This window comes from Lithobates pipiens, unplaced genomic scaffold (genome assembly GCF_037356315.1).
Source record: "Lithobates pipiens isolate NorthernLeopardFrog02 unplaced genomic scaffold, aLitPip1_a1.2 Scaffold_16, whole genome shotgun sequence".
In the NCBI taxonomy this organism is placed as follows: domain Eukaryota; kingdom Metazoa; phylum Chordata; class Amphibia; order Anura; family Ranidae; genus Lithobates; species Lithobates pipiens.
Window position 1 is genome coordinate 271,343,707 of NW_027507748.1, and position 16,168 is coordinate 271,359,874.

At 39.2% G+C, this 16,168-nt stretch overlaps 1 protein-coding gene across 3 annotated transcripts in view; it reads left to right on the forward strand.

The window, feature by feature from the left end:
- The window catches only part of ITPR3 (inositol 1,4,5-trisphosphate receptor type 3), a 406,280-nt gene that overhangs the window by 149,087 nt on the left and 241,025 nt on the right, over positions 1–16,168 (forward strand). For all 3 annotated transcript variants that reach the window (XM_077481406.1, XM_077481407.1, XM_077481408.1), the window contains exons 17-20: positions 4,770–4,889; positions 8,002–8,184; positions 10,839–11,090; positions 12,737–12,875. In XM_077481406.1, the coding sequence (XP_077337532.1) occupies positions 4,770–4,889; positions 8,002–8,184; positions 10,839–11,090; positions 12,737–12,875 (694 nt within the window). The remainder of the gene's footprint in view (positions 1–4,769; positions 4,890–8,001; positions 8,185–10,838; positions 11,091–12,736; positions 12,876–16,168) is intronic.

The window sequence follows — 16,168 nt, forward strand, 5'->3', positions numbered from 1 at the left end:
CAAAAATCAAAATATCACGCTGAGAATCAAATACATTGAACAATTGTGAAACAAACTCCTAACAGTGTTTCCCAAAATAATTGAGGAATGGAGACAAATAATATTCTAGTCCATGTATCAAATTGGTGCAATCCGTATTTCTATATGGCTGATCTATCAGATGCACCTGTAGCCTTTAATGCATATAACCACCAATAACCAAAGGTGTTGTTTCCAAAGGTGAAACAGGCAGAGATGGGATATAGATCCCTACTCACCAGATGTCATTGACCATCTTTGTCTTACGACAAGAGGAGTCAAATCGGGCTTGTATGGTCACCGTGACCAAAATGCAGATCTGCAGCCAGGATTCCCGTCCTCTCCGCCCTGCAATGCAGGATATCCAAAGTAAGGGCTCTCCGAGGCGTTTGTCCACCCTCCTTACCTCATGATAAGGAGTCTAATCAGGCTGAGTAGTCAACATGACCGGATATGAGTCCCCGACCAAGATTCCGATCTTTCCGCATGGCAATGTAGGATACCACAGATGAAATCGCTCATTGGGACTGACACCAAATCTGCTAGCGACCGAATAAAGGGTTAAAAGCACCCTGCTAGCGGCCAAAAAGTGCTGCTATAACAGTGGCAAAGTGCTGCTAAAACTAAGGCCCCCTGCCCCAGTGTGAAAGTAGCCTAAAGGCTACAGGTGCATCTAATAGATTAGCCATATAGAAATACGGATTGCACCAATTTGATACATGGACTAAAATACCATTTGTCTCCATTTCTCAATTATTTTGTGAAACACTGTTATGCCCTGTACGCACGGTCGGGCATTCCGACTACAAAATCCGTCAGATTTCTTCAGACGGATTTTGCCCCAAACTTGTCTTGCATACACACAGCCGCACTAAGTTGACGGAAAATCCGATTGTTCAGAACGCGGTGACGTAGAACACGCACAACGGGACTATAAAGAGGGCAGTAGCCAATAGCTTTTGTCTCGTAATTTATTCTGAGCATGCGTGGCACTTTGTCAGAATTGTCTACACATGATCGGAATTTAAACGATCGGATTTTGTTGTCGGAAAATTTTAGACCCCGCTCTCAAACTTTGTGTGTTGGAAATATCTGACGGAAAAAGTCAGATGGAGCCCACACACAATCGGATTTTCCAACGAGGAGATCTGATCGCACATTTTTCTACGGAAAGTCTGACCGTGTGTATGGGGCATTAGGAGTTTGTGATCCAAAAATCTAAATAATAATATGCTGAGTATCAAATAAATTAAATAATTGTGAAAAAAATGTATTTTTCATTTTATTTGTCTGCACTTTATTTAGCAAGTGCTGTTAATCACGGAGCTTTTCTCCTGTGTTTATCACGTTATCACTCACAAGTTGTAACAGCAACTGCTTTCATCAGATTCATTGATTTAAGATATAGAGGTGTGGCGTGGGTGTTATATGCTTAAGCATATACTGTATATTCATAGTGTTTAATGCTTCTGTGTTTCTTTTGTTTAGATGATCAGTTTGGACAATCCAGGTTTTTGTCAGGTTGATTTTAGCATCAGTAATATACAGGAAAAAGCAATATGTTTTGCTAAATATAAATCATGAGAATAGCAGCAGCTTAGCTATATAGCTATGTATAATAGCTACTGCTGCATTTTTTGGGGGGATTCAGTAACTGTCAAAAATAGCTAATTAATCCTATTTCAGTACAGGCTGTACGCTAAAGTCTGCTTGCAATAGATGGATTTCCAAATAATTTCAGGATGATGCAAAATGTTTAGCACCTTTGCTTAAATTACATGTTTTGTCGATGTTATGTGAAAATAAAGTAACCAAAATCTTGAAGCATGAAGAGAAAGACTGCCAGTTGTCTATGAGTAACATGCATAGATTTCTGCCAGAGAAGGTGTTATCCCACTACTGACTGAAAGGTTGCCCAGACTTTTCCATATGCTTGATTTATTGTTTTCCAATCTGTTAATTTGATAAATTAATAGTAATTTGTACAAATTAGCAGAAATATGTAGAATCTTGTTTACTGAAGAAATAATTATCACTTAATTTGATCAAGGGGTGGCAAACACGGGCTATAGGGCTGATTTATAAAGAAAACCAAATACCGTTCGTTAGCCACACTCCAACAAATGAGTAATTAAAGAAGTCCACGTAGCGTTCAGCTTGCAGTATCCCATGGAATATTCTCTGCCTAATACTGTAAAGAGCACTACATGATTGGAGAGGCTGGTCACATGGCTTTGGTGTCCCATAGTAAGCAAAGCGGAGGACACATTTTAAAGCGCACCACTGTGCTCTGTAAAGTTTTTTTTTTTAAAGCAGCACTTTGGTCGCAATAAGGTCATTCCATTTTTTTAATAAATCAACTTGATCTGAGCAAAACAATACTTAAATGCAATGATAGTAATTAGTATAGAAGATGGTACTTGGAAGTACCACTTTAATACTGGGGAAATTGTACCCCTTCCTGTTCCTGCCAATTTTCAGCTTTCAGCGCTGTCGCACTTTGAATGATAATTGCGTGGTCATGCAACACTGTACCCAAATTAAATTCTGACAATTTTTTTTCACACAAATAGATCTTTCTTTATTCACCACAGTTTTTTTATTTTTTGCTATTTAACTACTTAAGCCACCTGAAGATTTTACCCCCTTCCTGACCAGAGCATTTTTATAATTTGGCATTGTATCATTTTAACTGACAGTTGCGTGATCATGTAATGATGTACACAAATTAAATTGACATCATTTTTTTCCCCACAAATAGAACTTTCTTTTGGTGGTATTTAATCAGCTCTGTGTTTTTTATTTTTTGCACTATAAACAAAAAAAGAGACAATTTTAAAAAAATGTTGAAAAAACTTTTTGATATAATAAATATCCACAAAAATGTTTTTAAAAGACAAATTTCTTCATCCGTTTAGGCCAATATATATTGTTCTACATATTTTTGGTAAAAAATGGCAATACGCATATATTGATTGGTTTGCACAAAAGTTATAGCGTCTACAAACTATTGGAAAGATTTTTGGCATTTTTATTATTATTATAATTTTGTTTTACTAGTAATGGTGGTGAGCTGTGATTTTTAGCACTACTTCGACATTGTGCCAGACAGATTGAACATTTTTTACACAATTTTGGGACCATTGACATTTATACAGCGGTCAGAGCTATAGAAATGCACTGATTACTGTGTAAATGTCACTGGTAGGCAAGAGGTTAACACCCAGGGGGTGGTCAAGGGGTTAAATGTGTGTTCCCTAGATGTGTTTTAACTGTATGGGGATAGGACTTACTGGGGGAGGAGACAGATCATTGTTCCTACTTAGTAGGAACCAACAATCTGTCTCCTCTCCCCTGACAGAACAGGGATTTGTGTGTTTACACACAAATCCCCATGCTGTGTCTCGTGCCCTCATATCCAGAGGTTGTCTTTGGGAAATAGACATATGAGTGCTGCCAGCATTACTGTAGAGGTTCAAGGTGTGGGGGGGGGGGGTCTGTCTGTCAGTGCTCAGACCATATGCCGCACACTGCATCAAATTGGCAAATTTACACTGTTATACAAGCTGTACACTCACTACTTTACATTGTAGCAAAGTGTAATTTCTTCAGTGTTGTCACATGAAAAGATATACTAAAATATCTACAAAAATCTAAAATGTGAGGGGTGTTCTCACTTTTGTCAGATAATGTGTGTGTGTGTATATATATACAGATTATGATTGTGTTTTACTAGTGAATTTCACTGGTATAAGCAACCATTTCTACTGAAAAAAATAGATTAGCTGTGGTTAATCACAAGAAAACACACTGAATTAATCACATGGTACAGATGGGCTGTAATTGGCCCTGTCTGCACCATGGGATCACTGTGACCAATCACAGCTAGCAACAGAATTGTACACAATGGATGGCATGAAAAGAAGCCATCTGTTGTTTACAACTGTCTATCAAGTCCCTCATTTGAATCCTAGATTTTTTTTCTAGCTCCTCTATGGCTTTGAACACAGTCATTTTAGAGATGATTGTAACCAATCTTAATGTTTTTTTGTGGTTAGAGCTTTCTAAGGCTTCCAGCACTGAAAAGGTGGTGGAGGTGAGTGGTAGACTTGTGGGGGGAGTGTGAGGGACTAGGGTGAAGTGTGCAGTAACATTTCAGGAAGACATTATATCTGAGAGAGGATTCATGGTCATTGGGGCTGTAGCCTCCAAGCATCCTTGGTGGCGTCTATTAACAAAAAAGGAACACATTTTTGTTTTATACTTAGTTAGAACTAAATTAAAAAATGACCCCTCCAGTCATTGACCTATAGCATGTATGCAAATTCAAAGTCTAGTTTTTACTGTATACATACAGTATTTGTTCCAGACCAATGTCTCAAAGCATTGCAGGTAGAGAAAGCCAGGCAACTAGTGTTTTTTTAGAAGAAGGTTAAAAAATGAAACTCATGCATTGCCCTGTACAGATTTAGTTTATTAATTACCTGCCTAAAGATGGAGAAAACAGGCTGTTCGGTGTTTTCTTCAAAGGTATTACCTTATTATTTAGGTCTTCCAAGATGTATCAAGATAGTGTTTTAGTTAATAACTGAATATGCATTAGTTATCTATAGTAGAATTAGATCTAAAAAATAAAATAAAAAATTAATTATAGTATGGAAAAGCTATTGATTCATATCTGTCAATGTAAAGACATGAGTTATAGCTACTGCATACATTTCTCAATGTTTATAAACATATTTTTCTTCCAGGTTTCTAGATTATCTTTCAGATCTATGTGTGTCTAATCATATAGCAATCCCAGTTACTCAGGAGCTCATCTGTAAGTGTGTACTAGATCCCAAGAACAGTGATATTCTCATAAAAACAGAGTAAGTACTCAACTTAAAATAATAAAAAAATATGTTGACTACAGGTAGTCTTAAAGCAGAACTCTGGCCAAATTTTTTTTCTATGTCCTTGTTGCTGATCTCCTACCTTCACTAAGTTTGCCATCTATGTTCTTCTGAGCTCTGTAGCTCCTCTGTAATTTGCTGTTAAACTTGCTGAAAAAACGTTATTGCCTGGGGTTTCCTGTTTGTAAGACCGCTGGCTTCTATCCCTCTCCTCAGCTCAGCCAGCGGTCTGGCATGCCCCGTTATAGTGCTCTGTAAAGCTGAGCAGGGGGCCCCCCCCTTCCCCAAAGCACCCACCCCCCATGTTGAGGACATGCGGCCTGGTACGGTTTGGGGGGGGGGCACTCGCTCGTCCTCATCCCTTTTCCTGACTGGCCGGGCTGCGTGCATGGATAAGGGTCTGATATGGATTTTGGGGGGACCCCAACACCGTTTTTTTGGCGTAGGGGGTTACCCTTAAAATCAATATCAGACCTAAGGGCCTGGTGTACAGCACCCTGTAGTCGAGAACGCGCTGGAAACATTCTCGCAGGCAGGTGCTGTAGTTGCCGTTGCGTCGTAGTTGCTCCGACCAGCATACAGACGAGCGGACTTCCCGACAGGAACTGGGTCTGGTGGACTTTCGCTGGAAAGATTTAAAACAGGTTTTAAATCTAGGTCCGCCGGACTTTGGGGAAGAAAAAGTCCGCTGGAGCCCACACACGATCTAATTGAACGACGGACTATGGCCTCCCTGCCAGAAAAGATGATACATTTTTTAAATCAGAAAAACTGACTTCCTGAAAATTCAGTCAGTCATATCTCTTAAACATTAAGAAATTTCACAAATGTAATAACTGTTTAGTGTTTTTTGAGGGGGGGGGGTGTACTAATGTTTTTTTGTTTTTTTAATCCCTGAGTTCTGCTTTAAGGTGTAATGTTATTTATGACACATCAGGCTTTTTTAATATACTGTAATATACTATATAATATACTGAGCAAGCGGATATCCGCGGGGCGGATCAGCACTGATCCGCCCCGTGTGAAAGGACCCTTAATTACCTTTAAGAAAAGTTTAGAATATTAAATGCATTCTAAATTGTTGAGAAAACCCAATCCCTTCTAAAATTATTTATTTAGGTTGAAAAGATGTTAATCATATCTCATGCTGTTCTGTTGAAACCAAAAACATAATTCTAATCACTTCTTATTTTGAGCTGTATGATGGTCCACTTTTTATAGTCGCATGACTATTTCCAGTGTTTTAATGTAAATATTGCTGAGAAAAGCAGTGACCTAATCAAATGAACAGGAAATCACATTTATCGAAGGGCTGTATATACTAGCAGTATACAGAGCAGCCCAGTGCTCAGGGCCGTCTTTAATATTGATTGGACCCTGGGCAAAATTTTTCTTGCCCCCCCCATGCAGTTTCGCTCTCCACCTGCTCTGAGACATACAATAAATAGAAGCTAGAATCAGTTTACTGTATCAGATCAGGCAGTGATTGCGATTGGTTGCCAGAGGTTACAGCATATGATTTCTGCTTGTTGATTGGTTGCTGGAGATTACTGTACAGTAATACTGCTCACTGATTGGTTGCTATAGGTTACAGCACATCTTCTCCTCACTACAGGGGGGCATGATATACATATGAATGCTGCCTTTATTTACATATCAATGTTGCCGCCTCAGCTATTTACATATGAATTCAGCTGCTATTTGCATATGAGTGCTGTCATTATTTACATATGAATAATGGTTATTTACATGTAAACACAGGGTCTGCAGGTGAGTCATATGTACACAACAATAGGGCAGAGCTGGGCAGCATTAGTAGCTACACTTCACACTGAGATATTGGGACACAGCACAGGACTAAAACTTCAAGAGATAAGGGAATTTAAACTGGGATAGTTGGCAGCGGCTTTGGGCCCCACAACAATGACAGGGCCCAGGGCAGCTGCCCCTTTTGCCCCACCTTAAAGACAGCCCTGTCAGTGCTGGCATGGTTGGCACAAATACAAAGAAGGAACATTGTGTTTTCTGGTAGCTTTAGAAAGTCACAACTTTCTAAAGTTTGCAAATTAAATGTAGTTATTAAACAAAACAAATCATATAGTAATTAATTTTGTTATATATTTTTTAAGTGACGGGGTCCTTCAGTGTTAACCTGTATTTCATTTGAAACTTTTAAAAGCAAAACATCCTGCCTTCAAGCCAACAGCAGAAGATTAACTTCATTAGCCAGAAACAATTATTCTGAGTTTGTTAATGTGGCCTGACTTTTGTTGACTTTTTAGCTAGCTTCTATCCACTGTTCTAATGATTGGCCACTAAGGCTCTGTTCACACTGGTGCAATGCAGGAAAGGTCCCACATCGCACCTGAATCGGCAGATGTTCTCACTGCCCTCTAAGAAATGCTGCAGGTGTCAATACAGTTAATGACACCCCCATATCGGTTCGCAGATCACAGTGCGAACTGTAAATTTGGACAGAAATCGGATCGCATGGCCGTGAACACACATGCAATCCGATTCTGGTGTGGACAATAAAACGGATCCTACACGAATTTGGTCCAAATGCAGTGCAAATTTAGCCATACAGTTTGTATGGCCGAATTTGCATTGCACATACATCGCATGTGATCTGCACAGCAATGCGGTCCGAATCGCGTGTGATGTCTGGCATTGCACCAGTGTGAACTGAGCCTTAGGCAGGCTTATTAAAGGTGAAATGGCATGTTAAAAGGCTTAACCAGTAAAGTACAAAAGTCAGGCCCCCCAGTAGTAAAAAAAGAAACAACATCAAAGAGGGCCACAAGAGAATCTTTACTTACTAATAAAGGTTATAGCAGGCATTTTGTGACCATTTAGGTTGTACTTTTACTTTAAAAACGTTGAATTGAAGCACTTCTATGATGTTTGATTAATAGACACCTAAATTATTGTTATAAATCTAGAGCGTATACTTCTTTACAGTTGTATATTTACTGATCACTACTTTATATTATCAGTTTATTGGTCAGAGGTATAATAGGGAAATGACTTATAAAATGTAATTATGAAATTACCTAATTCGTTTTCCTAATTATTATATGTTTTGTAGGCTTAGACCAGTAAAAGAGATGTCCCAGTCTCCGGAATATATGAGTATTGAGTACTGTGAAGAGGAGGTGTGGCTTGTCTGGTTAGATAAAAACAATGATACACATGATAAAAGCATCCGCCAGCTGTCACAAGAGGCACGAGCAGGGAATGCTCATGACGAGAATGTACTCAAATACTACCGGTAGAAAATCTTGTTACACCTACTGTGATGATGCAATTTTACATTTCCTTTTTGCTGATTTCCTACCTTCACTGAATAATCTTCTGGTTCATTCATCTTCTGGCTCATTCAGTAGTTGCTCTGAAAAAAACTTAATTATCTCTGGTTTCCCGTTTGTAAGACTGGTGGCTGCTATGCCTCCTATTCTCCCAGCCACTGGTATTGGCATATGCCTTCTGTAGTTCTTTCTCCAGGAAGCAATGATGTAATTTAGGCCTACAGTGCCTTGCAAAAGTATTCACCCCCCTTGGCTTTTTACCTATTTTGTTATATTACAGCCTTTGGTTCAAAGTTTTTTTTAATCTGAATTATATGTGATGGATCAGAACACAACAGTCTAAGATGGTGAAGTAAAATTAGAAAAATATATACATAAAAGATTTTTCAGAATTAAAAACTGATAATTGCCATGTGCATATGTATTCTCCCCCTTTGTTATGAAGCCCATAAAAAGCTCTGGTGCAACCATTTACCTTCAGAAGTCACATAATTAATGAAATGATGTCCACCTGTGTGCAATCTAAGTGTCACATGATCTGCCATTACATATACACACCTTTTTGAAAGGCCCCAGTGGCTGCAACACCTAAGCAAGAGGCACCACTAACCAAACACTGAAGACCAAGGAACTCTCCTCAACAACATTGTCCCTTATTTGTTTCAAGTCAGGGTTAGGTTATAAAAAAATATCCAAATCTTTGATGATACCTAGGAGCACCATCAAATCTATCATAACCAAATGGAAAAAACATGGCATAACAGCAAACCTGCGAAGAGACGGCTGCACACCAAAACTCATGGACCGAGCAAGGTGGGCATTAATCAGAGAGGCAGCACAGAGACCTAAGGCAACGCTGGAGGAGCTGCAGAGTTCCATGGCATAGACTGGAGTATCTGTACATAGTACGACAATAAGCCATGCACTCCATAGAGTGTGACAAAATGGCACGTTTTGAGTTTGCGAAAAGGTATGTGGGAGACTCCTAAAATGTATGGAGGAAGGTGCTTTGATCTGATGAGACAAAAATTTTACTTTTGGCCATCAAAGAAAACGCTATGTCTGGCGCAAACCCAGCACGTCAGATCACCCATCGGGACTGGGAAACTAGTAAGAGTTGAGGGAAAGATGGATGGTGCTAAATACAGGGATATTCTTGAGCAAAACCTATACCACTCTGTGTGTGATTTGAGGGTAGGACGGGGGTTCACCTTCCAGCAGGACAACGACCCCAAACACACTGCTAAAGCAACACTTGAGTGGTTTAAGGGGAAACATGTAAATGTGTTGAAATGGCCTAGACAAACCCCAAACCTCAATCCAAAAGAAAATCTGTGGTCAGACTTAAACTTTGCTGTTCACAAGCACAAACCATGCAACTTGAAGGAGCTGGAGCAGTTTTGCAAGGAGGAATGGGCAAAAATCACAGTGGTAAGATGTGGCAAGCTCATAGCGATTTATCCAAAGCTGTGATAGCCGCAAAAGGTGCCTCAACTATTGACTTTAGGGGGGTGAATAGTTATGCACATTGACTTTTTCTGTTATTTTGTCCTATTTGAAAATGTTTTTTTTTTTTTTATTGTGATGCAAACAACAAAGTTGTGGGCATGTTCTGTAAATTAAATGATGCAAATCCTCAAACAATCCATGTTAATTCCAGGTTTTGAGGCAGCAAAACATGAAAAATGCCAAGGGTCTGAATAATTTTGCAAGGCACTGTACCTGCTTTGGTGGCTGAACCGGGACTTTCTGGCTCTCATTCAACATGTACAGGCCTAGTGTACTCACCTACATTCACTACAAATCCCTGTAGTTGTTGGGAACTGTAGTTTCCTTTAGAGGAGAGGATATGACATATTCCCTGCTGTTACACCTCCTCCTTGGCAGAGTAGATAGTGTTATATTTTGAATTACAGAGATGAGGTCATGAAAATTCAATTAGACTTTTCTCCTCAATTTTCAAAATTGTATTAACTGTGTAGTGTTTTGTGTAGGGAGGTGACCAATGGGTGATTTTTTTTTTTGCCTATCCAGGAGTTCTTCTTTAATGTGGCACTTTTTAAAGTTACGATTTCAAGATGATTTAGTGCACCTTGCCTACTTTCTTTTGTTTTCTTTCACAATCAGACAACAACACATAAACACTTGCAAAACTAGGGCTAATGTGGGGAGAAACACATTTTCACTCCATTGTCTCTTTAAAATTATGGGAGAAAACTTGTAAAACAAATTGCAAAGGCAGAATAGAGAAGGATAATATTCTCTCTAAAGTTATAGTATGAACTAGAAACATTCAAGTTATGAGTACATGAGAACCTTATAACAGGGTACTGCACACTATATCCTATGGTTTGATACTTACTGCAGTATTTCCACTGTGTTGACCTAAAGGACCTGTGGCAAGCAGCAGTTGGGGAAAACATTTCACTTTTTTCTCATGTAAAGGTGTCATTTTGAATTCTGACAACAATTTATAGCCAGTGAGTTATTTGGATTAATTACATCCTTGTTCACGGGCACTATTTAACCATGTGTCTGGCCTTTATCCTTTTAAATTATGTGTGCATAGTTTTTGCAAATCTCACTTTTTTCCTTGATTTCTATCAATGTTGCACAGGTATCAGCTAAAACTTTTTGCAAGGATGTGTCTAGATCGCCAATACCTTGCTATTCATGAAATCTCCAAACAACTAAGCGTTGACCTCATCTTTCTCTGCATGGCTGATGAAACGTTGCCTTTTGAGATAAGAGCTTCTTTCTGTCATCTCATGCTGCATGTCCACGTTGACAGAGACCCTCAAGAACTGGTTACACCAGTAAAATATGCCCGACTATGGACAGAAATACCTACAGCCATCACCATCAAAGAGTAAGAAAAATTAAATATGTCCATATCTAGTTCTTTAAAGGACTATGTATTGCATATTTTAAAACAATTATGCATTACATACGTTAAAATATATGTAATTGTCATTTTATTAGTCCTTTCGAAATTGTATAATTTGATATTGTGCAGACATTTCAGCTCTGGTCTTTTGGTGCTGATCATTTGGCACAAAATCTGAATGACTTTTTGAGCATAATAGTACTCTTTAAATCTGAACTGCTGTGATAGAATTAACTAATGTAATAATATAGTGTTTATTGCCATAATATAGATTTTGTGTGTGCTTAAAGGATAATGTTGAGAGGGCCATGTACATTGACCTGTTCAACAGCTGAATTTTCCATTAACTATGTAGTGTGATGGCCTATGTAACTCGATTTTCCTGAACTTACTGACCGGTTTAAGGTAAAACTAACTAATATGGGGCCGGCTTTGATTTATGTTAAGAGTTAACTTTAGAGGTTAGATGTTACTAAAAGTCTTACAGGTTACGCTGAGATAACAGATTCATTTTAGGCTTATGTTTCTAGATTACATTTAGATCACAAATGAGTAAATAATACTTTCTTGGGGTGATTAATCTTTATTTTATATGTGATAAGTTCATAATACTTGGTGTAAAACCTATTAACCACTTGCTTACTGGGCACCTCAACCCCCTCCTGCCCAGACCAATTTTCAGCTTTTAGCGCTGTCACTCTTTGAATACAATGCTGTACCCAAATGAAATTTTTATAATTTTTTTTCCCCACATATAGAACTTTCTTTTTGGTGGTATTTGATCACATCTGTGGTTTTTATTTTTTTTTAAACAAATTTAAAAATACCAAATTTCTTTAAAAAAAATACAAAACCGTTTTAGATTTTGTTAATAAATTTTGCAAACAGATAATTTTTTTCCTTGATTGATGTACGCTGATGAGGCTACATTGATGGGCACTGATAGGCACTGTGATCACCGAGTCTCATTGACTCATTGAAGCAGATCCACGCTGTAGCTGTCATTTCAGCTATAGCACGGATCTGAACAAGATAATAAGGAAGGAGGATTAGATAAAGTAATCTGTGGGGCATTATAGGGCCCCATTTGAAAAATGATTTGTTCTTTTTGTCACCATAAAATTTTGATTTTACTAGGCTGCTCTGTGTAGTTTGCTAACAGGGTTTTAATTAGTCAGAGTCATTTGGCATCTTTTTATGGATGTAGGAGCACACAGAGGTACAGCAGTTACTGAGATACTGGTGGTTGTAAACTGGTGGTTGTAAAGTTTTCCCCTGGGAGATACTTTACTCCAGATAGAGATGTAGTCACCTTCACCTTACTGCCTGATGGAAAATATAGGAAACGCTCCAAGTATTGTCCAAAAACATTTATCCATTTTGGAGCATTGCTGTCATGGCGAACGTGGTATAACTGAGACCCAGTTAAAAGCTTGAGAGGGTATATTGTGATTTGGGGGTGTTTAGTAGTATTGACTGCACTGCCCTTGAGTGTGACTCTATAGTTTGTACTTAGATTCAGATTGTGAGTTCTCTGTTTAAACCCCCCCCCCCCCCCTTGTGATAATTATGCAGGTTTATTTTTCAGTTTATGTTCAACTGATTGCATTTATTTTGTTTTTAAATAGTTATGACTCCAGTGATTCCAGAGATGATAAGAAAAATAAGTTTACAAACACAATGGAATTTGTTGAAGATTATCTGAATGCAGTTGTCAGTGAATCAATGCCATTTGCCAATGAGGAAAAAAACAAGCTTACATTTGAGGTAGAAACCTAAATTGTAATGTCATTTTTAGTAATTTATGCATAAAAATATGAATATTTGTTTTTTTCCTATGTGTCTGATCTGTGTGTTTTGTTGGCGACTTTAGTGTAGATTATGTGTGGATGCAAACTTTAAACTACATGCACACATCATTTGTTTGTGAACATGCAGAATAAAGCTCTCACTAATACCATCCTCTAGATTGCTAGCATCAACTTGCAGAGTGTTTGGATCTCCTCTTTCTGCCAGAAGCTTGGAATTTTTACACTACCTGCCAAAACAGCCACCTGCATCAAAATTGTAAACATGCACTGGGTAATGGTTCAGAGCATGGGACAGGGCATCTTAAAGTGAATCTGTGCTGCATTTTAAATGTTTAAAAGTAAAAGTTCAGCATATTTTGTATGTGATGTGGATTTCCACAGTTACAAGCTACTTGCATGAAGGGAGTGTACAAAGTAGAGGTTCCAAACAATGAAAAATAATAAATAACATGGTCCAAATGCAATTATTGGATTTATTTAAAAAAAGGAAGGTGCTGGCTGTTTTTGTTAAATCTTTTTAAATAATAAAAAATGTGATTTACAACCATACCACTTCTGATTTCTAATCCTTTGGCACTTACACATATTGATGTATCTTCATATATCTTAGCCCAGCAATTCTTCCCATAAAGCCCACTTTCCAATGAAGGAGCACTTTGACACCTGTATCAGTTTTCTGTCTCTGGGTCACAGATGTCCCAGACCTGTGAGTTCAGTCAATAGTCTCAAAGGGGTCCAAAATTCAATCAGCTCACAAATTTCTTCTTTCATATCAGCCAAAATCTTCCTATGGATAGTCAGATTTGCAGAATGCACTGAACCTTGTCCCAGGGAGTACTTGTGCCAGTATCTCTAGAAGACGGTTTCAAAAGTTTCTATTCAACTCTACTTATGGTACCAAAAACCCAATGAATCCTGTACCAAAAATCCCTATACAAATACCTGCAAATTCAGTTTTTGCCTCTCAGTGACAAGGGGAATACTTGGCATTCATAGACATCCAATATGTCTACCTACATATTTCTACTTATCCTCTTCATCAGCACTTTCTATGCTTTGCAATAGAAAAAAAATCGATTCCAGCTATGCCGCGTACACACGACCGGTTTTTCAGTCAGAATAAACTTTGACGTTTTTTCTAACGGAGTTCCGCTGAAACAGACTTGTCTACACACGATCACACAAAAGTCCGATCGTTTAGAACGTGGTGACGTACAACACGTACAACGGCATTAGAAAAAGGAAGTTCAATAGCCAGCAGCCAATAGCTACCCTTGGTCCGTCGGAACAGCATACAGACGAACGGTTTTCCTGATAGAAATTGATTCCATCGGATTAGTCATACTGCCATTTGGCCTATGCTCTGCTCCCAGAGTATTGACAAAGGTCCTTTCTCCTCTTTTTGCCTAAGAACTCAGGACATCAAAGTCACAGATTATTTAGATGACCTTCCAGCTATCTGCAGATTCCTACAGGACTTTCAAATTCAGAATTCAGATGCTTCAAGCTTCTAGTTGGGTGATCAACTTTCAAAAATCTGCTTGCCCACCTTCTCTACACCTGGGAGACTTGAGCTTAGTTGTGGGCATGGCCCAAGAAAAAAATCTTCCCTCCAAAGAAATAAACTGCTTTCTTTCACAAATCACACTTGGGACTTGAGTTCAATGAGGTGCCCCTCTGAGATTCCCCATGAGAGTCCCAAGTCTCATGGTGGCTTCTGTCAAGGCTGTTCCAGTCATCCAATTTAATTTAAGAACTCTCCAACACAACATTTTGTTGGCATACTCCTCTCGACCTACCCATGCTCCTACCCATCCCAGCATGGAATTCCTAAGCGGTGAATCTCCAACCCAGCCTTGACAATGGTAAAGTTTCTCTGCCATATCACTGAAAAGTGATAATGACAGATGCCAGTCTTTTTCAGTCCTTCACAGTTCAGGGAACATGGTCACCAGAGGAAGCCATTACCTCAGCTGTCACTGCTTGAGTGTCAGAAACCATGAGACTCCATTCACACCTGAGCATTTTGTAGCTTGAAGCCTGAAGCTACAAAACGCTAGAGGGGAAAAAATCTATTATTCTCAATAGAGATGGTTCACATCTCCACTCCATGTCGCCTGAAGCTCAAACAAGTTCTGGACCCTTTTTTGTCGCTTGAATTGAGCAGATTTGGGCGTTTTTCTTCTTTTAACATTGGTGACCTTTTGCCCTGCACAAAATCGCGGCAAATCGTGGTAAAAACGCAGCGAATCGCGGTAAAAAACGCTGCAAAATGGTGAATTTGTGCGATTTTCTGCTCGAAAACGCTACGCTCAGGTGTGAATACAGCCTGAATCAGACTGAGACAGAAGTACAGTTAAATCTCACTTGTTTAATAATAATAATTAAAAAAAGGTAAACAGAGTAAACGTAGTCAAAACATAGCCAGAGTTCAGGAACCGGAATGGATAGTCAGCCAAGCCAAACGTCAGTGAACCAGAGATGAGCATAGTAGAACAGCCAGCAGGATCTGGAGCCAGAAGGAATGACAGCCAAGCAAGCCTTTAACAGGAACACAGGAGAGCGTTTCTATAGATGTGACCAAGGTGAAGGCAGAGATCACCTGGGCTGGACGGCTTAAGTAGGCAGGACTGACGAGCAGGATATCATTAACAGGTGAGTCACTGTGGAGAGATAGGAGCTGGCAATTAGACAACAGCTGAGGGGCCAGCTCAGAAAAGGAAGGGCTGAGTCCAGCCCTGACACTGAGCCAAGGGGAATGGGCCCTTCTCCCCAACATACTTAATTTGATATGTCAGAGATGACTGAACCTGGATGTGGATGAACTGAACAAGGGCTCTTTCTCAGTTCTCTAGTACTGGAATTGTATGCTTCTGTAGTTCACTGGCCTCAGTTCAGGCTAATCTATGCTTTTCCTCCAGTGTGAGTTTTGCCTTGCCTGCTCCCAAGAATAGTGCAAAAGAAGAAGCAAGTGATTCTCATTGCATCAACTTGGCCTATAAGGACCTGATTCCTAGGACCTGGATTCAGACTACTAGGAGGCAACCCCTGGCCTCTTCCCAACAGATAAGATCTGCTGTCTCAGGGACCTCTATTCCATCCTGCTTCTCAGTCATTAACTTAAAGTGGAATTTTAACAAGGAACATACATTCCAGGTTAATAATTATGCTACCAAAATTAGTGTGCACTATAAATTGCCTCCAGCATTGCTCCTGGGTCTTCTTGCCGAAGGCTGCCATTTTGCTGAA